General features: G+C 54.9%; 1 protein-coding gene across 1 annotated transcript; it reads left to right on the plus strand.

Annotated features, from left to right (window-relative positions):
• Positions 1–569: 569 nt before the first annotated feature.
• On the plus strand, positions 570–10,929 carry DDI2 (DDI proteasomal shuttling factor 2). The gene is made up of 8 exons (XM_083161810.1): positions 570–813; positions 897–1,023; positions 1,772–1,899; positions 1,980–2,108; positions 3,423–3,526; positions 3,640–3,829; positions 4,132–4,191; positions 7,794–10,929. Exons 1-7 carry the CDS (start codon positions 729–731, stop codon positions 4,146–4,148), a joined length of 780 nt encoding a protein of 259 aa, XP_083017936.1. The 5' UTR covers positions 570–728; the 3' UTR covers positions 4,149–4,191; positions 7,794–10,929.
• Positions 10,930–22,736: the final 11,807 nt, after the last annotated feature.

Genomic DNA, 22,736 nt, shown 5'->3' on the forward strand with positions numbered 1-22,736 from the left:
TTTTCTGATAGCTGCAACTTCCATGTTGTCCCACATTTATCACAGCCAATAAAGACACAATCGTAGTAATGTATCACACGCGTGTTATGAGATTTAGGTTCTGGGTGTGGTATAGGGTACCGACAGTCGGGATCCCGACAGTCATTAGCCCGACGTTGGGATCCCGACTGCCCGGACTCAGACAGCATGGCGAGCGCAACAAAGCCCCTTGCGGGCTCGCTGCGGGCACCACCTATTCTATTCTCCCTCTATGGGGGTCGTGGACCCCCATGAGGGAGAATAGCCGGTGGCCGTCGGGCAACCGTCTGTCGGAGTTTTGACAGTCGGGATCCCGACGTCGGGTAAATGACTGTCGGGACGCGTCCGGCACCCGCCTGTCTTAGCTGGATCAATTTATTGGCTGCTTGTGGGAAAAGGTGTTCTTATGACGAGTCATTGGTATGATGATCCAAGAATAGGCCAGGGACTATTTTCAGTGTAACACTAAACAGCATATTCATGTATTCTAGCTGAGACTATTTCCTTTGTGTTTAGGTTTTGTTAGATGCCACTTTTGCACCATGTAGAAAGCCTGTTATGTTCTCTCACCAGGTTTACCCAGGATTGACTTCAGTAGTATTGCAGTTCCGGGGACCTCCAGACAGACGGCCTCTCCTCAGCCAACAGCACCTGCACCAGATTCCACCTCGTTTCCTCAGGGGCTGGACAACCCCGCTCTGCTGAGGGAAATGCTGCTGACCAATCCCCACGAGCTTTCCCTGCTGAAAGAGCGCAATCCGCCCCTGGCTGAGGCACTGCTGAGCGGAGATCTGGGTGAGCGATGTCTCGTGCTCGGGGTATGCTGCTGGGGGATCACTAGGGGTATTCCCTTATCTCATGTCATCTGTCTTCTCCAGAGAAATTCACCAAGGTCCTCCTGGAGCAACAGCAGGAAAGAGCCAGGCGGGAGCAGGAGAGGATACGCCTTTTCTCCGCTGACCCTTTTGACCTAGAAGCGCAGGCTAAGATAGAGGAAGACATAAGGTGCGGCACACACACACTTCCTGTGGGGGACTTTCTTGTTTGTCGGACACTAGTGTCGGTTTATGTTCCGTTAGCCAAGGACAGATGTGTAAATCCATTATTGCTGCAGTCACGTCAAACAGACCCTCTGGGTAGGCCAGCTACTCCGAGGCTCGGCTTGTGCCAGGTGATAATGTGATATGGTTGTAGCACTATACGACTAGGATGCACCAGGACACACTGCTGACGGACACTGGTGTATTGTACATCTGTATGTCTGAGGGAAGGTCACTGTGTCTCCCCTCTCAGGAAATAGCATTGGGGGGTCTCTGGGAAGGTCCCTGTGTCTTCCCTATCAAGGTATAGTACTGGGGGTCTCTGTGGGAAGGTCCCTGTGTCTCCACTCTCAGGGAATAGCATTGGGGGGGTCTCTGTGGGAAGGTCCCTGTGTCTCCCCCTGGCAGGGAGTAGCATTGGGGGGGTCTCTGTGGGAAGGTCACTGTGTCTCCCGTATCAAGGAATAGTACTGGGGGTCCCTGTGTCTCCCCTATCAGGTAATAGTACTGGGGGGTCTCTGTGGGAAGGTCCCTGTGTCTCCCCCTGGCAGGGAGTAGCATTGGGGGGGGGGGGGGGTCTCTGTGGGAAGGTCCCTGTGTCTCCCCCTGTCAGGGAATAGTACTGGGGGTCTCTGTGTCTCCCCCTGTCAGGGAATAGTACTGGGGGGTCTCTGTGGGAAGGTCCCTGTGTCACTCCCTGTCTCCCCTCACAGGCAGCAGAACATTGAGGAGAACATGACAATAGCCATGGAGGAGGCCCCTGAGAGCTTTGGCCAGGTGGTGATGCTGTATATTAACTGCAAGGTGAATGGTTATCCAGTGAAGGCGTTCGTTGACTCAGGTGAGATCCGGGATAGAGGATAATGGATCCCTGGCGATCCCTGGGTGGCAGAACTCTTATTGTTCTGTTTCCCACGACAGGTGCCCAGATGACCATAATGAGCCAGGCCTGTGCTGAGCGATGTCATATCATGAGACTAGTGGACAGACGATGGGCTGGAATAGCTAAGGGCGTCGGCACGCAAAAAATCATCGGCAGAGTGCACCTGGGTGAGTGGGATCCTCCTCCTTACAGTCGTGTAGTGTACTACTCCCCGTACTATAGCACCTGGGTGATTGGGATCCTCCTCCTTACAGTCATGTAGTGTACTATAGCACCTGGGTGAGTGTGATCCTCCTCCTTACAGTCATGTTGTGTACTACTCCCCGTACTATAGCACCTGGGTGAGTGGGATCCTCCTCCTTACAGTCGTGTAGTGTACTACTCCCCGTACTATAGCACCTGGGTGAGTGGGATCATCCTCCTTACAGTCATGTAGTGTACTATAGCACCTGGGTGAGTGTGAGCCTCCTCCTTACAGTAATGTAGTGTACTACTCCCCGTACTATAGCACCTGGGTGAGTGTGAGCCTCCTCCTTAGTCATGTAGTGTACTACTCCCCATACTATAGCAGCTGGGTGAGTGTGATCCTCCTCCTTACAGTCATGTAGTGTAATACTCCCCGTACTATAGCACCTGGGTGAGTGTGATCCTCCTCCTTACAGTCATGTAGTGTAATACTCCCCGTACTATAGCACCTGGGTGAGTGTGATCCTCCTCCTTACAGTCATGTAGTGTAATACTCCCCGTACTATAGCACCTGAGTGAGTGTGATCCTCCTCCTTACAGTCATGTAGTGTACTATAGCACCTGGGGGAGTGTGATCCTCCTCCTACTTACAGTCATGTAGTGTACTACTCCCCGTACTATAGCACCTGGGTGAGTGGGATCATCCTCCTTACAGTCATGTAGTGTACTATAGCACCTGGGTGAGTGTGATCCTCCTCCTCCTTACAGTCATGTAGTGTACCACTCCCCGTACTATAGCACCTGGGTGAGTGTGATCCTCCTCCTTACAGTCATGTAGTGTACTACTCCCCGTACTATAGCACCTGGGTGAGTGTGAGCCTCCTCCTTACAGTCATGTATTGTACTACTCCCCGTACTATAGCACCTGGGTGAGTGTGAGCCTCCTCCTTACAGTCATGTAGTGTACTACTCCCCGTACTATAGCACCTGGGTGAGTGTGATCCTCCTCCTTAATCATGTATTGTACTACTCCCCGTACTATAGCACCTGGGTGAGTGTGATCCTCCTCCTTACAGTCATGTAGTGTACTACTCCCCGTACTGTAGCACCTGGGTGAGTGTGAGCCTCCTCCTTACAGTCATGTAGATTACTATAGCACTGGACCATTTGGCTATGTCTGTGGTGTATTGCCAATATGGGGTTGGACCGTGGTCTATTGGGCTGGTACATGGAGAGCCGAGATCTATACATGGGGGGAAGGGACCTGTCTCACCGGTTGCTCTGTTACATTCCAGCTCAGGTACAGATAGAAGGGGATTTCCTGCCCTGTTCCTTCTCCATCCTAGAAGAGCAGCCAATGGATATGCTGCTAGGTCTGGACATGTTGAAGAGACACCAGGTATGTGTTGGCGATCTAGATGTAACTATCCCCCCCCCCCCCCCACACACACACACGCACACACACTGAGACTGACAGCCGCGCCCATCTCCCCGTTGTGTCCCCTCTTACAGTGCTCCATAGACTTAGAGAAGAATGTCTTAGTGATTGGCACGACGGGCACCCGTACCAGTTTTCTGCCCGAGGGCGAGCTTCCGGAGTGCGCCCGGCTGGCGTATGGCCCAGGGAGGGAGGATATGCGGCCGGAGGAGATTGCAGATCAGGAGTTGGCAGAAGTATTGCAGAAATCTGCTGAGGAAGCTGGTAAGTGTGGCGTGGCTTCTCCGGACACGCGTGTGCATGTGGGAATGGTCTGTGTATTGTTCTCTCCAGGATACTGTTGTGGCTAGCTCGGTCGGTGGGTACCCCCAGCCGTTGGTGCCATATGAGGGTATTGGACCTTGTGGCGCCTGCAGTTACTGTATGACTGGTGGCTTATTGAGGGCTCCGCACCGTGTCATGTCATCCTGGCAGAGGACAAATGCCCGACCACCATCTAACTGCATGTGGCTTGTTGTGTTCTCCTAATATTGGTTTGCCGTTTTTGTCTCTCCTAATCCACACAGACCAGCAGAAACCATGATGCATGTGTGTGTAATCTGCCGCAGGAGGGCGCCGATCAGCAGGTAACCTATCAGCTTAGCTCGCGCCGTTCTCATCCTGTGACATTTATGTGTAACAATATGCAGAAATAGTATCCAATGGCCGAACGCGGTCCCTGCGGGGACCCTGGCATCAGGCTGTGCATACAACGACGGGGTGAGTCAGTACGTCCCGCGGGAGCGAGCAACTTGGCCCATCGGTGGCATACACACTGGGTTATGTTGTGAAGGCTATAGGTAAAGCTGGCCAGACTTTAGAACGATCTCAGGGAGGATGCACGGTTTTGGTGGCTCATACGATGCAATGTGTTATTGTGCACAACGTGAGGTGTTTTGGTATGATTACGATCCCATGCACGGGTCGTGAGGTGGATCTTACCATCTTGTGTGCTGCACATGTGATCTAATGACCAATATGCTGGGAAATTACACACATAGTTTATTGTCTGTCTGGGAAGCTGCTGGGGACTTCAAGGGAAATTGTGTCTCAAAATTTAAACATTCCAAATAGTCCTGATGTATGGCCAAAATGAGCAATATCCTTCGTTGTCTGTCAAGTGTGTGCGCACCTTAAGAGTACAGCCTTCCAGTCACTAGGTGCCCAGTGACATCACTGAGAGCACAGCCCATCCAGTCACTAAGAACCAGTGACATCACTGAGAGTGCAGCCTATCCAGTCACTAGGAGCCAGTGACATCACTGAGAGTGCGGCCCATCCAGTCACTAAGAACCAGTGACATCACTGAGAGTGCAGCCTATCCAGTCACTAGGAGCCAGTGACATCACTGAGAGTGCGGCCCATCCAGTCACTAAGAACCAGTGACATCACTGAGAGTGCAGCCTATCCAGTCACTAGGAGCCAGTGACATCACTGAGAGTGCGGCCTATCCAGCCACTAAGAACCAGTGACATCACTGAGAGTGCGGCCTATCCAGCCACTAAGAACCAGTGACATCACTGAGAGTGCAGCCTATCCAGTCACTAGGAGCCAGTGACATCACGAGAGTGCGGCCCATCCGGTCACTAAGAACCAGTGACATCACTGAGAGTGCAGCCTATCCAGTCACTAGGAGCCAGTGACATCACTGAGAGTGCGGCCTATCCAGCCACTAAGAACCAGTGACATCACTGAGAGTGCGGCCTATCCAGCCACTAAGAACCAGTGACATCACTGAGAGTGCAGCCTATCCAGTCACTAGGAGCCAGTGACATCACTGAGAGTTGCGGCCTATCCAGTCACTAGGAGCCAGTGACATCACCTGAGAGTTGCGGCCTATCCAGTCACTAGGAGCCAGTGACATCACTGAGTGCGGCCTCTCCAGTCACTAGGAGCCAGTGACATCACTGAGAGTGCGGCTTCTCCAGTCACTAGGAGCCAGTGACATCACTGAGAGTTGCGGCCTCTCCAGTCACTAGGAGCCAGTGACATCACTGAGAGTTGCGGCCTCTCCAGTCACTAGGAGCCAGTGACATCACTGAGAGTTGCGGCCTCTCCAGTCACTAGGAGCCAGTGACATCACAGAGTTGCAGCCTATCCAGCCACTAGGAACCATACTTATTGCACCCATACACTAATGCGATTGGATGCGGTCACATCGCATCCAATGTCCCATAACATCCGGTCGCATCTTATGGTGCCTAAAGTGCCCTCTTCCAGTACCCGATGTCTCATGCCATCTGTGATGCCACATAGGGTGCTGGAAGAGGGCGGGCGGCGGAGTAGCGTAGCTCTGTGAAGGAGCGGTGGCAGAATTTGAGAGCTTGCTCTCAGCCAATCAGAGGGCTGCACAGTGTTTTAAACTGTTTGTTCTACTTTGGGTTTTATGGTCCCCACAGGGTGACATCGGGGATTGGAGGCAGATCCAGAGGACCGTGGCACCACTCTGCCCATCAATTGCATTTGAGCAGTCATGTGTGGTTACAACCCACATGCGATCACTCCTGTGCTTCCATAGATATGTGCAGCACATACTATCAATGCAACAGTTGACCGAATGGCCCGCGTAGTGTCACATGGGTCACAAAATGTGCATACAATCATTCGATTTATCGAACAGATGCGGTCTAAATCAAATGATTACATACAATATCTCCTAAGTTTGTGGGCTACATTTCTGCCGTACATCACAAGCAGTGTCTCCCAGCAGGTCTGTGCTTCTATTTGGTACCTAGTGTCCTTGTGATGGTAATATATAGTCCACTGTAGTGCTGTGTAGTAGCATGTGCGGCCAGCTGTATGTTGGGTGGCGATGCGTGTGGCCAGTTGGGTGGCGGCGCGTGTGGCTGGCTGTATGTTGGGTGGCGGCGCGTGTGGCCGGCTGTATGTTGGGTGGCGGCGCGTGTGGCCGGCTGTATGTTGGGTGGCGGGCGCGTGTGGCCGGCTGTATGTTGGGTGGCGGCGCGTGTGGCCGGCTGTATGTTGGGTGGCGGCGCGTGTGGCCGGCTGTATGTTGGGTGGCGACGCGTGTGGCCGGCTGTATGTTGGGTGGCGGCGCGTGTGGCCGGCTGTATGTTGGGTGGCGGCGCGTGTGGCTGGCTGTATGTTGGGTGGCGGCGCGTGTGGCCGGCTGTATGTTGGGTGGCGGCGCGTGTGGCCGGCTGTATGTTGGGTGGCGACGCGTGTGGCCGGCTGTATGTTGGGTGGCGACGCCTGTGGCCGGCTGTATGTTGGGTGGCGACGCCTGTGGCCGGCTGTATGTTGGGTGGCGATGCGTGTGGCCAGTTGGGTGGCGGTGCGTGTGGACGGCTGTATGTTGGGTGGCGGCGCGTGTGGCCGGCTGTATGTTGGGTGGCGGCGCGTGTGGCCGGCTGTATGTTGGGTGGCGGCGCGTGTGGCCGGCTGTATGTTGGGTGGCGGCGCGTGTGGCCGGCTGTATGTTGGGTGGCGGCGCGTGTGGCCGGCTGTATGTTGGGTGGCGGCGCGTGTGGCCGGCTGTATGTTGGGTGGCGGGCTGTATGTTGGGTGGCGAGGCCTGTGGCCGGCTGTATGTTGGGTGGCGGCGCGTGTGGCCGGCTGTATGTTGGGTGTCGGCGCGTCTGGCCGGCTGTATGTTGGGTGGCGGCGCGTCTGGCCGGCTGTATGTTGGGTGGCGGCGCGTCTGGCCGGCTGTATGTTGGGTGGCGACGCCTGTGGCGGGCTGTATGTTGGGTGGCGACGCCTGTGGCGGGCTGTATGTTGGGTGGCGACGCCTGTGGCGGGCTGTATGTTGGGTGGCGACGCCTGTGGCGGGCTGTATGTTGGGTGGCGACGCCTGTGGCGGGCTGTATGTTGGGTGGCGACGCCTGTGGCGGGCTGTATGTTGGGTGGCGACGCCTGTGGCGGGCTGTATGTTGGGTGGCGACGCCTGTGGCGGGCTGTATGTTGGGTGGCGGCGCGTGTGGCCGGCTGTATGTTGGGTGGCGGCGCGTCTGGGCTGCTGTATGTTGGGTGGCGGCGCGTCTGGCCGGCTGTATATTGGGTGGCGACGCCTGTGGCGGGCTGTATGTTGGGTGGCGACGCCTGTGGCCGGCTGTATGTTGGGTGGCGACGCCTGTGGCCGGCTGTATGTTGGGTGGCGACGCCTGTGGCCGGCTGTATGTTGGGTGGCCTTGGCTCCAGTTCTTACCTAATTCTGTTCTGTTCGCAGACAAGGAAACTACCTCAGTGGAAGGTCCATCTCTGGTGCCACCGACGGATGGACTTCACCACCCTGTCCACGCTTCAGGCATCGCTTCAATGCCCCCCGCTCATTCAATCTCCACCCAAACAAGAAACTGCTCACACCCATCCACTGTGACCGAGAGCAGCGAGCCGCCAATGAACTTGCCCAAAGTGGGCGCCGTCTGCAACCAGAGCCTTCCCGCTGGGGACGCTCCCCAGCCGCCTCTGCTAGGACATTCAGTGGCTGAAGGCATAACTCCAGATTCTCAGTTATCGTGTGATACGGGTATAGGGCCGCTGTTGGCTCTGGAAGATGAACTTGAAGTTATCTCCGCACCAGACCTTGTAAATGCTCCGAAAGTGCATGAGTCCATTAGTAAGGGCTCTGAGTCTTATTCCCCAACAGCCACCCCCCATGAAGACCCTTGCGGGGTACCACACGCAGATGGCCTGCCATGCTCTGTGTCTGCATCGGTCCAGGATGCGGGTGAAGTAAAGGAGGAGGCGGCTCACCATTTTATAGATACTGCACTTGTTGGGTTGGCTGAGCTGCATGGAAGTGGGCAATGTGCGGACAACCCGCCCGTTTCCTCCAACGACATGAACGCAGATACCATACCTGGAGAAGCGGACAGTACCACCAATCACATCAGCCCAAACTCTGGAAGCGTTTCTGGACAAGATGTACCGGAAAGCTGCTTCTCCTTGGCCACTGCACTGAAAGAGCTTCATAAGTTATTGGTCACCAGTGGCCTGGGGCCGACTACGACAGCAGCAGAGGCAGAACCATATCTGGTATCTAACGCGGCAAATGACGATCAACGAGATGATGATTGTCCTCCTGTCCGAGAGTCTGCATCTGATGACTCTTCCCACGAGATATACAATGAGACCTCCCTGTGTGTCATGGACCCTGAAGACTCAATGTGTGCAGAGGCCTCTCTGGGCAGTTCCCATGTCCCTCCCGGTGGGGTGGAAAGTTCCGTTGAGCCATCTAGCGGGAAGGGAACCCCCATGGTACAAGGAGAGTGTCCTGAATTTAGCGTTTCCCCTGAAGTTCCGCCGAGCTCTCCTCTACATCTGGACATTGGGCATGACACTAGACCGCCAGGGCTGAGCCATCAGACGTCCTCTACCTTGCCTCCATTCGCCCCCTTCTCCTCCGCAGCTGCTGTCGAGCGGCTTGTCCATGCGGGGTTCTCATTGCCGGAAGCTCTCCTAGCGCTGGAGCAGGCAGAGGGGAATGTTGACCTGGCGCTACTCGCTTTACTTGCTAAAAATATTGTAGTCCCCACGTAAGTTATTTCCCGAGCAGGGCAGTGAGACGCGCAGCCCGGCCTGTCTGGTTTTAGTGTGGTTCCTACATGTGTTGGAGCTGCTCTCTCCGCCGTGTGCACAGAGAATGCGTCCCGGCCTTCACACCCGCCATCCTGGTACTTGCTGGGTGGAACCGGCGCTCCTGCTGGGCAAATCTAGTTATTAGTTGCCCCAAGTTACTTCCTGAGGGCAAAAAGTTGAGTTGAATTTCTCAAAGCATTGCTGGCACAGCCGTAGTGGCGGCCTGCGGTTCCCGAAGGCACGAGGACGTAGCTCTGTTTGTTTTTAAAGCAGGGAAAAGGATACCTGTGCTATAGGCCGTCAGCGGGCGAAGCTTATCCAAGAGCCATAGTCATCTATTGCCTCACTCCAATTTTAATGTTTTTTTAATCCCCCCCCCACACACACACACACACACACACACATTTTCCTAAGTGCAGTGACGCCTTGTGGTGAAATGGGGTATTGCAGCTACATAGGTGTGACACAGCAACAATTCTCTAACCAAACATCTCCTTTCGATTAGTACGCCAGTACAGCTGCGGTTCATGACAGGATCTTCCCCAACATGTAGAGGGCGTTGCGCTGCTCCCATTGTTTGTACACAAGTGATACGTTCCCATATTGTTACAGTGTATTAATAATCGCCCTGTGTCGCTTCCTGCGCTCTTACAGTGCGCTGCCTGATGGCAGCCATTTTCTATCAGTTGGATGCTGGGAGAAGCCATGTGTCATTTATTGCGGGTGGCTGGGGCCTTAACTCTTCACAGTCTGGTGCAGATCAATTCAGAGAAAGTGTTATTGGAAGTGAAAATTATCGGGGGTCACATGACGGGTATCTGTCCAGCCCCCGTATGGTGAATTGGCCCCGCCGTAGAACGGTCCCATGTCCCTCAGAGAAGCAATGGGTCTGTTTATTGCCTGGGCCCCTATGCAACGTATTCGGTAGGGATCCGGCTCCTCCGTTGCCTGGTCCACAGCCGTGCTCACCGCTATCCAGGCCTGGTCCCCCATGCAGCGTATTCGGTGGGGATCCGGTTCCTTCATTGCCTGGCCCACAGCCGTGCTCACCGATATCTAGGACTGGCCGCTAGACTTGGTCCCCGCAACCCTGCTCTTGGGCGCTTGGCATGGAGTTGTAACCTCCGTGATCCTGTTCATGACCAGCATGAGGAGGGGAAGCATTAATCTGCTGCACCAGTCTTCCTGCTGTAACAGGGGAGATCACTATCTGCAGTTCCACATACCAAAGTGTTAATGCCGGAAAACGGTCCCGCTGTCTCTGAATGTCCCCAATCTTCAGCCTCAGGGTTCCAATCTCCGATAATGAGCAGAGTGGGTGTAGTGGTCAGCCATGTCAGCATTACCTTCCAGTGATGACGTATGATGTCACACCCCATCCCTTCCCTTATGATGTAATTACCTATTTACTCTCTTATGTGTGGTACCTCTGATAGTCTACATCTGTGCCCCCCCGAACCACAAGCTGGCGTTTACTATTCCTTCTGTGCTGGACCTGGTGGGATCTATGACCGCAATCCTTTCTGTGCTATATTGCCCCTCTGTTCCATGTAGGAGAGGGCTGTGTATCTTGCTGTGCATGTCCCCTGCAGTATATTGCGCCAGGCTCGTGCTGATAATGCGTCTCCGATGGGAATGGCGCAGCGCTGGGGACACTGGCTGTTTTGTGCCTTTTCTCATTACTGGCTCCTCTTAGAACTTTTGTGGATTTCTCTATGGGGAGGACTGTGAGTCAAACTGGATGTTGCAGGGCTTTGTCCTTTAATAAAGATGGTTTTTCTGAATGGTGGTCTGTCCTGTGTGTAATGTCTGCTGTTTCCAGGCTGCGCAGCCTTTCTGTACTTGTGCTGGTTATGTACATCAGCCGTATCCGGGACACAATACTGTGAGAGTAATCTTAGTGCCCAGAAATCCACATTATCCGAGTACAGTTATTACACGTGTCTCCGTTATCCTGAATGGGTAACAAGGAAGACATGGACCCTCATTTCACTATGATAAGCTTATGTGATTCTTCAGCAATGCAAATGCAGGAGGAAGTGCATTCCATCCTCCGGCTGCATGCGGTCTCCCCCTGCCTGCATACCACTTCTCCCTGTGCCTGCATACCTCCTTCCCCTGCCTGCATAGCACCGCCCCCTGCCTGCATACCGCTTCTCCCTGTGCCTGCATACCTCCTCCCCCTGCCTGCATACCACTTCTCCCTGTCTACGTGCCTCCCTGTGCCTGCATAGCACCGCCCCCTGCCTGCATAGCACCACCCCCTGCCTGCATACCACTTCTCCCTGTCTACGTGCCTCCCTGTGCCTGCATACCGCTTTTCCCTGTGCCTGCATACCTCCTTCCCCTGCCTGCATAGCACCGCCCCCTGCCTGCATACCGCTTTTCCCTGTGCCTGCATACCTCCTTCCCCTGCCTGCATAGCACCACCCCCTGCATACCGCTTCTCCCTGTACCTGCATAGCACCACCCCCTGCCTGCATAGCACCACCCCCTGCCTGCATAGCACCACCCCCTGCCTGCATAGCACCACCCTCTGCCTGCATAGCACCACCCCCTGCCTGCATACCTCCTTCCCCTGCCTGTATAGCACCACCCCCTGCCTGTATACCACTTCTCCCTGTCTACGTGCCTGCATACCTCCTTCCCCTGCCTGCATAGCACCACCCCCTGCCTGCATAGCACCGCCCCCTGCCTGCATACCGCTTCTCCCTGTGCCTGCATACCTCCTTTCCCTGCCTGCATAGCACCGCCCCCTGCCTGCATACCGCTTCTCCCTGTGCCTGCATACCTCCTTCCCCTGCCTGCATACCGCTTCTCCATGTCTACGTGCCTCCCTATGCCTGCATACCGCTTCCCCCTGCCCGCATAGCACCACCCCCTGCCTGCATACCACTTCCCCCATCTATGTGCCTACATACCACCTCCCCCGTAGGTGCCTCCCCGTGCCTGCATGCCACCTCCCACTGCCTGCATACCACTTCTCCCTATCTACGTGCCTCACCGTGCCTGCATACCTCCTTCCCCTGCCTGCATACCGCCTCCCCATGTCTGCATACTGCCTCCCCCTATCTACGTGCCTCCCTGTGCCCCACTTCTCCCTGCCTGCATAGCACTGCCCCCTGCCTGCATACCGCTTCCCCCTGCTTAAATACCATGTCTCCCCGTGCCAGCATACCGCCTCCCCCTGCCTGCATTTCACCGCCCCTGCCTACTTCCCCCTGCATGCATACTGTGCATACCTGCACTTCCCCCTGCATGCATACCGTGTCTCCCCCTGCTTACATACAGATGCCAATCAGTCATACTGAATCTTTTATCTGGGATTTCATTCAGAAGATTTCCCCATTCTCTCCACCCCCAGAAATCAAGTTCCCTTTTAAGGACATAGTAGGCATTTGTCTTGTTTTTCTCATTCTTCCACCAGGTGGCATGGGAGTTCACAGTGGGGGAATAGAGGGAGACTACCAGGAGCGTGGGCACTTTTTATTAAACAGGTGTGGCTGACTCCTCCCCTCTACTTCCTATAGCCCAGGCATGTCCAAACTATTGCCCTCCAGCTGTTGTGTAACTACACATCCCAGCATGCCTTGCCATCTTAGCATTCTCTAATAGCAAAACCTTGGCAAGGCATGATGGGACTTGTAGTTTCACAACAGCTGGAGGGCCATAGTTTGGGCATGCCTGCTATAGCCCCTCCGGTTTTACCCAATTCAAATACTGTTCCCAGATGTAGTGGTTACAGATGGGGCGGATGAATACATGCAGCCTTTAGAAGAGGGCGAGTTTGCTGACCCCATTGAATTATCAGTGCAGTCATGGGGAACCTTCGGCCCTAAAGTTGTTGTTGAATTACACATCCCAGCATGCCCTGCGACAGTTTTGCTATTTGGCCATTCTAAAACTTGCAGGGCATGCTGGGATGTGTAGTTCAACAACAGCTGGAGGGTCGAAGGATTAGAGGAACAGCCAGCTCCAGAGCTTGTTTCTCAGGGGCTGGAGCACCTTATTGCCATGCTTAAAACAACCTTAAAGGTAGACGATGAGGCCTTATTGCCGGCTCGTCTGCAGATGTTTGGTGATAGACACACACAGACAGGCAGCAGCTTTACCTGTGTCGGAAGAATCGGACCGCTTTTGAAGGATGCTTGGCTTTATCCTGATAGGCGTTTTTAGGTATCAAGTAGATTTTTAACGGCATATCCTTTCCCTGCAGATAGTAGAAAGGCGTGCGAGACTCCACCCTCAGTGGATCAGTCGGTCTCTCGCCTCTCCAAAGAGACGGTTCTCCCTATACCAGGGGCCTCCTTTCCTGAAGGACACGTCTGACAGGAAGCTGGAGACCACCTTAAAGGCCATCTACACGGCTGCAGGGGTGTTACACCGACCTGCACAGGTGGGATGTTGGGTAAATAAGGCAATGGAGGCCTGGGCAACCCAGATCTCCAAGGAACTGAGGAAAAACCCGGCTGCGGGTGAGTTACTGGTTTTGGCGGACCACATTAAAGAAGCTGCGGCCTATCTCATAGAGGCTTCCTCTGATGTTTGTATAGCAGCATCTCAGCCCTGTCTATCTCAGTGTGCAGGGCCCTCCGGCTGCATCAATGGCAGACAGATGCTGAATACAAAAGAGCAGTAGAAGCACCACCTTTTCAGGGGGATTTTATATTTGGCCCAGAACTGGATCCTAGGCTGGGGGCACGTCTGCACCTTTACTGTGATATCTGGGTCCTCTCCAGTCAGGAAACCTGGGACAGGGACTCGGTGGCCTTCAGCTGCAAAATAAACTTTCAAAAGAAGCCTCCACACTGGTTCTTTACAACCGGTTCGGAAGCTTCGCAGAAGTTCAAAGACTACTACAGATGGGGGGGGGGATAGTGATTCCAGTCCCTTCCGAACAGCGAATGCAGGGTTTTTATTCCAGCTTGGTTCTTGTGCCAAAGCCGGATGGCTTGGCACAACCCATACTCAACCTCAAAGATCTTAACCCCTATCTGAGAGTGGTCAAGTTCAAAATGGAATCATTACACTCTGTAATCACAAGCTTGGAGCCAGAGGAGTTTTTGGTGTCCCTGGACATCGAGAACTCTTACCTATACGTTCCAATTTGGCAAGCACATCAGGCGTTTCTACTATTCGCCATCAGAGGCCACTATTTCCAAATTTAGGCACTACTGTTCGGTCTATCCTCTGCTCCCAGGATCTTTACAAAGATCATGGCAGTCATGATGCAGTTGTTCAGAACTTAGGGAATTACGGTAGTGCCTTATCTGGACAACCTCCTGAAGGCGTCATCTCCAGGCATTCTAGTCTCCAATATACATCAGACCCAGAGTGTACTTCTACAACATGGCTTTATACTCAATTATCAAGTCACAGCTCCAGCCCACAAAGCGGTAACTGTTCCTGGGAAGGATCCTGGACACAGTAGAGCGCAGAGTCTTCTTACCACCGGAAAAGTTCTACAACACAGGCGAGTTACGATACATCTGTGTAGCCTTGTTCTGGGGAAAATGGTGGCATCCTTCAAGGTGGTCCAGTACGGTCGGATCCAATCCAGACCATTCCAGGTCTATCTACTTCACCAGTGGTCGGGCTCTCATCTCACCTTTTATCAGAGAGTCACGCTCACTCCACGGGCACATCTTTCATTAGCTTGGTGGCTCAACTCCTGAAACCTCCTACAGGGGAAGAAATTCGGAGTTATGGAATGGACCCCCCTTTAACACAGACACCAGTCTCCGAGGTTGGGAAGCGATCACGCAGGGATGCCAGTTCTAGGGCCTGTGGTCTCCACAGGAGGCTCTGCTTCCAATAAACATTCTTGAACTTCGCGCTATTTGCAACGCATTGCTGGAAGCCATAAGTCTTTTCTTGGGAAAATCCGTCCGAGTACAATCCGACAATGGCATACATAAACAAACAGGGAGGGACGCGCAACCGTGCCGCAATGAAAGAAGTCAGTCGGATTCTACTCTGGGCTCAAGATCACTTTGCGAATCCAGTTCAGTTTGACACCTTCCTGGGGCAAGCTTCGGTACTTGTGTATTATCACGGCGCTGTCAGAATCAGCGTAGTGTTCGCGCGCCCAGCGTAGTCAGCGTATCTGTCAGAATCAGCGTAGTGTTCGCGCGCCCAGCGTAGTCAGCGTATCTGTCAGAATCAGCGTAGTGTTCCCGCAGCCAGCGTAGTCAGCGTATCTGTCAGAATCAGCGTAGTGTTCGCGCGCCCAGCGTAGTCAGCGTGTCTTTCAGATTTGGCGTACTGTTCCCGCGGCCAGCGTAGTCAGCGTATCTGTCAGAATCAGCGTAGTGTTCGCGCGCCCAGCGTAGTCAGCGTGTCTTTCAGATTCGGCGTACTGTTCCCGCGGCCAGCGTAGTCAGTGTCTCTTTCAGAATCAGCGTAGTGTTCGCGCGCCCAGCGTAGTCAGCGTATCTGTCAGATTCGGCGTACTGTTCCCGCGGCCAGCGTAGTCAGTCAGCGTTACTCAGTTACCAGTCACAATGTTTAACCTGCCGCAGACAGAGGAGGAGTCAGTGATTTTTTTTTTTTTCAGCAGTACCATTTGCTGCCACTGACCCAAACCTGTGTTAATGGCTTGTGTGAATGTGTTCCTGAAACACCCCCACTATCCACGCCAGCTCGAAGCGTGGCCAGCGCACGCGTTACGCGTCTTCCCTTCATGTTCATACCCCCACTATCCACGTCGGCGTGGAGTTGATTTTATAACATGTGGCGAGTGCACACGGGTTACTTCACATGTATTCCACATCCCCTCCCAGGGCTCGCTGCGCTCACCACACTTTATAAATTCAACTCCACGCCGACGTGGATAGTGGGGGGATGAAAAAGTCGCATTCCCTTTGTGGGGCTCGCTGCACTCGCCACGCTTCAGGCTGGCATGGATAGTGGGGGTTTGAAAAGGAGGCATTTGCCAGTATGTAACATGGAGCACTGGCAAATGCCTCCTTGCGCCCGCATATCCCCTTTGTGCAGGAGACGCATGTGCGACCGAACCCCCTAACCCCTTCTCCCTGAAGCGGACACGAGCAGGGTTGCCGTACCCTGCCGCAATAATTACTGAGATGCAGGAGCCTCTGAGACACACCTGCGTCTCAGACAGCTGGAGCGCCTTTCCGCCAGGGCACGCATGACCCCCACTCCGCCGGCGTCCGCCAGCACATGGGATCTGGCAGTTACTGGCGCTGTGTGAGAAGCACTCACTAGGCTTGCCATGGACCCTGGGGACAGAGCCATGAACGACGGGGGCAGAGCCAGGCTGCCGCGGAGTCACTACGCTAACTACGTTAGGTAGCCTTCGGGCTACGCAGAAAATGTAGCGTAGCTGGGCACCCTGCTATTACACAAGTACCCAAGCTTCTCAAATTGTCCGTTCTGTGTCGGAAGGATCTTAGCGCCATACCGCCCATGATGGGAGCTCCCCACTGGGAACTCTAGTGCTACCTAGTGGATGAAGGAGAAAATGGGATTTTGTACTTACTGATAAATCCTTTTTTCCAATTCCACAGGTGGCACTGGACGCCCTCCCGGCGCTGCTCTTCCAGAAGGTTCAGATTAATCGCCTCTTATGTTCCATCTCCTGCCAGGGTTGATGCCGGTTGTTTGTTGGAACTCCCTGGACAGTTAGGTGTGTGGTTGCTTCTGCTTTCTATTCTCACTGTGTAACCTCCTCTTGGAAGTGTGTTTCTTCCAGCTCCCTCCGAGCACAATTCTTCAGACTGCCTGGGAAGGGGAGGAGTCTGCCACACTTGTTTAATTTCTTAAAGTGCCCATGCACCCTATAGTCTCCCTCTATTCCCCACTGTGGACTCCAGTGCCACCTGTGGAATTGGAGAAAAGGATTTAACGGTAAGTACAAAATCCCATTTTTTTACAAGTCTCCTGAAAAACTTTTGGCCTTCATCACCTCCGACCACTCTGACGTACACTAACCTGCCTCCAACAGTGCCTCAGAGAATCTGAAAGATTCTTATTCTCATCTTCAGAGTTCAGACGCTATAAGCCCCGGCCTTTCTGGATGGACTGTGATACATTCATTGAATAGCTAAGAATGCAGTGACCCGAGAACTCTACGGACTCCACCTTTTGGAGGATTTCTATCCTAGATCAATAACTTGTGAGGACTATAAATGTCTAATATAAGCATCGGCCATTCCCACCTGCCTGGTTATGCCGCTCTTGTTTTTGGAACCTCCCCTTTCTTTTGGTCTGACTATGGCGATAACATTGCCTCCAAAAACAACCTGCTGTAAACCAATGGTTTTATTACCCTGAAGAGACATTTCCTACCCCAGACTCTCTAGGGGCCAAATATTTTGACAAACCTTAGGTCATGTCGCCTAAAGGTAACATCCAAAATTATACATCTTACTAATTCTAGTTCTATGACTGCACAGTTACCATATCAGAAAACAAGCCCCGGCACCGGACCGGCCGCAAGAGACCAAAATGACCACCCCCTCCCTTCTGGCTTTATGAAGGGCCGCCAGGATCCCCACTCTGGTCTCTTGGAGGAAAAAGATGTCAAACTCAACAGACTTGAAAAATATCGAAGGCTATAAAATAAACTAATACTCCTCAATTACACCAGTATAGTCACCCCCTCCTCCCCCATGCGGGGTAGGTGGCTGGTTCGCAATAACAATCACTGGGTATTCACTGCCCAATACCTCTTGTTCTGTGCTACGATCCTCCACCAGGGCTACTCCATCCCTCTCGACCACCTCCCCCTGCCTGCACACCACCTTCTGCATGTGTGACATCACTACCTGCTTACCACCTGCTGCATGTGACATCACTCCCTGCGTACCACCTGCTGCATGTGTGGCATCACTCCCTGCACACCACCTTCTGCATGTGTGACATCACTACCTGCTTACCACCTGCTGCATGTGACATCACTCCCTGCGTACCACCTGCTGCATGTGTGACATCACTACCTGCTTACCACCTGCTGCATGTGACATCACTCCCTGCGTACCACCTGCTGCATGTGTGACATCACTACCTGCTTACCACCTGCTGCATGTGACATCACTCCCTGCGTACCACCTTCTGCATGTGTGACATCACTCCCTGCACACCACCTGCTGCATGTGTGACATCACTCCCTGCGTACCACCTTCTGCATGTGACCACTCCCTGCGTACCACCTTCTGCATGTGACCACTCCCTGCATACCACCTTCTGCATGTGACATCACTCCCTGCGTACCACCTTCTGCATGTGACATCACTCCCTGCGTACCACCTGCTGCATGTGTGACCACTCCCTGCGTACCACCTTCTGCATGTGTGACCTCATTCCCTGCGTACCACCAGCTGCATGTTTGACCTCACTCCCTGCGTACTACCTTCTGCATGTGACATCACTCCCTGCGTACCACCTGCTGCATGTGACATCACTCCCTGCGTACCACCTGCTGCATGTGAGACATCACTCCCTGCGTACCACCTGCTGCATGTGTGACATCACTCCCTGCGTACCACCTGCTGCATGTGTGACATCATTCCCTGCGTACCACCTGCTGCATGTGTGACATCACTCCCTGCGTACCACCTGCTGCATGTGTGACATCACTCCCTGCGTACCACCTGCTGCATGTGTGACAACACTCCCTGCGTACCACCTGCTGCATGTGTGACATCACTCCCTGCGTACCACCTGCTGCATGTGTGACATCACTCCCTGCGGTAAGCCTGCTGCGTACCACCTGCTGCCTGCATTTGCAATTACATCAATTGGCGTTTATGCTACATGGGCGACCGGTTCCGACTGTGCGCAGGGGAGGTGTTCCGGCTGTGCACAGGGAAGATGTGTCGGCTGTGCGCGGGGGAGGTGTTCCGGCTGTACACGGAGAGATGTACTGGTTGTACGCGAGGAGAGGTGTTACTGATATACTTGGGGAGAGGTGTTCCGGCTGTACACGGGGAGAGATGTACCGGCTGTACACGGGGAGAGATGTACCGGCTGTACTCGAGGAGAGGTGTTTCCGGCTGTACTCGAGGAGAGGTTTTCCGGCTGTACGCGAGGAGAGGGGTTACTCGTATACTTGGGGAGAGGTGTTACGGCTGTACGCGGGGAGAGGTGTTACTGGTATACTTGGGGAGAGGTGTTCCGGCTGTACGCGGGGAGAGGTGTTCCGGCTGTACGCGGGGAGAGGTGTTACTGGTATACTTGGGGAGAGGTGTTCCGGCTGTACGCGAGGAGAGGTGTTCCGGCTGTACGCGAGGAGAGGGGTTACTCGTATACTTGGGGAGAGGTGTTACGGCTGTACGCGGGGAGAGGTGTTACTGGTATACTTGGGGAGAGGTGTTCTGGCTGTACGCGGGGAGAGGTGTTCCGGCTGTACGCGGGGAGAGGTGTTCCGGCTGTACTCGAGGAGAGGTGTTCCGGCTGTACGCGAGGAGAGGTTTTCCGGCTGTACGCGAGGAGAGGTGTTCCGGCTGTACGCAAGGAGAGGTGTTCCGGTTGTACGCGAGGAGAGGTGTTCCGGCTGTACTCGAGGAGAGGTTTTCCGGCTGTACGCGAGGAGAGGTGTTCCAGTTGTACGCGAGGAGAGGGGTTACTCGTATACTTGGGGAGAGGTGTTACGGCTGTACTCGAGGAGAGGTTTTCCGGCTGTACGCGAGGAGAGGTGTTCCGGTTGTACGCGAGGAGAGGTGTTACTGGTATACTTGGGGAGAGGTGTTCCGGCTGTACGCGGGGAGAGGTGTTCCGGCTGTACGCGAGGAGAGGTGTTACGGTTGTACGCGAGGAGAGGTGTTACTGGTATACTTGGGGAGAGGTGTTACGGCTGTACTCGAGGAGAGGTTTTCCGGCTGTACGCGAGGAGAGGTGTTCCGGTTGTACGCGAGGAGAGGTGTTACTGGTATACTTGGGGAGAGGTGTTCCGGCTGTACGCGAGGAGAGGTGTTCCGGCTGTACGCGAGGAGAGGTGTTTCTACTATAAGTGGCCAGTTTCCATGTAACCTGTGTTTATATGGAGATCCTGCACTGTCTTTCTCCAGTCGTCCATAGCGCCTGTGCTGTAATCCCGCTGGACGATGCAGAGTCTGTAATTACATGCTCAGGTAACACGTTATTAGTGACCTCATTGTGTAACTGCTGCAGAATGAGGTGACCCACAGCGTACATTAAGATAAGGGACATGCCCGCTATCAGGACAGCGTTACACGGGATCTGCTGAGCACCTGGGTATGGGTGACGCTGCACCGTGCCCGCTATCAGGACAGCGTTACACGGGACCTGCTGAGCGCCTGTGTATGGGCGACGCTGCACCGTGCCCGCTATCAGGACAGTATTACATGGGATCTGCTGAGTGCCTGGGTATGGGTGATGCTGCACTGTGCCCGCTATCAGGACAGCGTTACACGGGATCTGCTGAGCGCCTGGGTATGGGCGACGCTGCACCGTGCCCGCTATCAGGACAGCGTTACACGGGATCTGCTGAGCGCCTGGGTATGGGCGACGCTGCACCGTGCCCGCTATCAGGACAGCGTTACACGGGACCTGCTGAGCGCCTGTGTATGGGCGACGCTGCACCGTGCCCGCTATCAGGACAGCATTACATGGGATCTGCTGAGTGCCTGGGTATGGGTGATGCTGCACCGTGCCTGCTATCAGGACAGCGTTACATGGGATCTGCTGAGCGCCTGGGTATGGGTGATGCTGCACCGTGCCCGCTATCAGGACAGCGTTACACGGGACCTGCTGAGCACCTGGGTATGGGTGATGCTGCACCGTGCCCGCTATCAGGACAGCGTTACACGGGACCTGCTGAGCGCCTGGGTGTGGGCGACGCTGCACCGTGCCCGCTATCAGGACAGCGTTACACGGGATCTGCTGAGCGCCTGGGTGTGGGCGACGCTGCACCGTGCCCGCTATCAGGACAGCGTTACACGGGACCTGCTGAGCGCCTGGGTATGGGCACCCTGCACCGTGCCCGCTATCAGGACAGCGTTACACGGGACCTGCTGAGCACCTGGGTATGGGTGATGCTGCACCGTGCCCGCTATCAGGACAGCGTTACACGGGACCTGCTGAGCGCCTGGGTGTGGGCGACGCTGCACCGTGCCTGCTATCAGGACAGCATTACATGGGATCTGCTGAGCACCTGGGTGTGGGCGACGCTGCACCGTGCCCGCTATCAGGACAGCGTTACACGGGACCTGCTGAGCACCTGGGTATGGGCACCCTGCACCGTGCCCGCTATCAGGACAGTGTTACACGGGACCTGCTGAGCGCCTGGGTATGGGTGATGCTGCACCGTGCCCGCTATCAGGACAGCGTTACATGGGACCTGCTGAGCACCTGGGTATGGGCGACGCTGCACCGTGCCCGCTACCAGGACAGCGTTACATGGGACCTGCTGAGCGCCTGGGTATGGGTGATGCTGCACCGTGCCCGCTATCAGGACAGCGTTACACGGGATCTGCTGAGCGCCTGTGTATGGGCGACCCTGCACCGTGCCCGCTATCAGGACAGCGTTACACGGGATCTGCTGAGCACCTGGGTATGGGCGACGCTGCACCGTGCCCGCTATCAGGACAGCGTTACACGGGATCTGCTGAGCACCTGGGTATGGGCAGAGCTGCACCGTGCCCGCTATCAGTACAGCGTTACACGGGATCTGCTGAGCGCCTGTGTATGGGCGACGCTGCACCGTGCCCGCTATCAGGACAGCGTTACACGGGATCTGCTGAGCACCTGGGTATGGGCGACGCTGCACCGTGCCCGCTATCAGGACAGCGTTACACGGGATCTGCTGAGCGCCTGTGTATGGGCGACGCTGCACCGTGCCCGCTATCAGGACAGCGTTACACGGGATCTGCTGAGCGCCTGGGTATGGGTGATGCTGCACCATGCCCGCTATCAGGACAGCGTTACACGGGATCTGCTGAGCACCTGGGTATGGGCGACGCTGCACCGTGCCCGCTATCAGGACAGCGTTACACGGGATCTGCTGAGCACCTGGGTATGGGCGACGCTGCACCGTGCCCGCTATCAGGACAGCGTTACACGGGATCTGCTGAGCACCTGGGTATGGGCGACGCTGCACCGTGCCCGCTATCAGGACAGCGTTACACGGGATCTGCTGAGCGCCTGTGTATGGGCGACGCTGCACCATGCCCGCTATCAGGACAGCGTTACACGGGATCTGCTGAGCACCTGGGTATGGGCGATGCTGCACCGTGCCCGCTATCAGGACAGCGTTACACGGGATCTGCTGAGCGCCTGGGTATGGGCGACACTGCACCGTGCCCGATATCAGGACATCGTTACACTGGGATCTGCTGTGCGCCTGGGTATGGGTTACCCTGCACCGTGCCCGCTATCAGGACAGCGTTACACGGGACCTGCTGAGCGCCTGTGTATGGGTGATGCTGCACCGTGCCCGCTATCAGGACAGCGTTACACGGGATCTGCTGAGCGCCTGTGTATGGGTGACTCTGCACAATGGCCCTTATTCTGGTTCACTAGCAAAGGCAAAGATCTCACTTTGAAGTAAAACCCCACCCACATGTAACTCCCTCCCCCCTGCAGTGGTTGGTAAAATGCTCGGGTGCCC

Source organism: Crinia signifera, chromosome 19 (assembly GCF_055691185.1).
Source record: "Crinia signifera chromosome 19, ASM5569118v1, whole genome shotgun sequence".
Taxonomy (NCBI): Eukaryota; Metazoa; Chordata; class Amphibia; order Anura; family Myobatrachidae; genus Crinia; species Crinia signifera.

Coding starts and splice junctions, on each gene's coding strand:
- DDI2 (XM_083161810.1), top strand. CDS start 729: ATGCTGCTGACCAATCCCCACGAGCTTTCCCTGCTGAAAGAGCGCAAT. Junction 1,024..1,771: donor AAGATAGAGGAAGACATAAG/GTGCGGCACACA, acceptor CTCCCCTCACAG/GCAGCAGAACATTGAGGAGA. Junction 3,527..3,639: donor ACATGTTGAAGAGACACCAG/GTATGTGTTGGC, acceptor CCCCTCTTACAG/TGCTCCATAGACTTAGAGAA.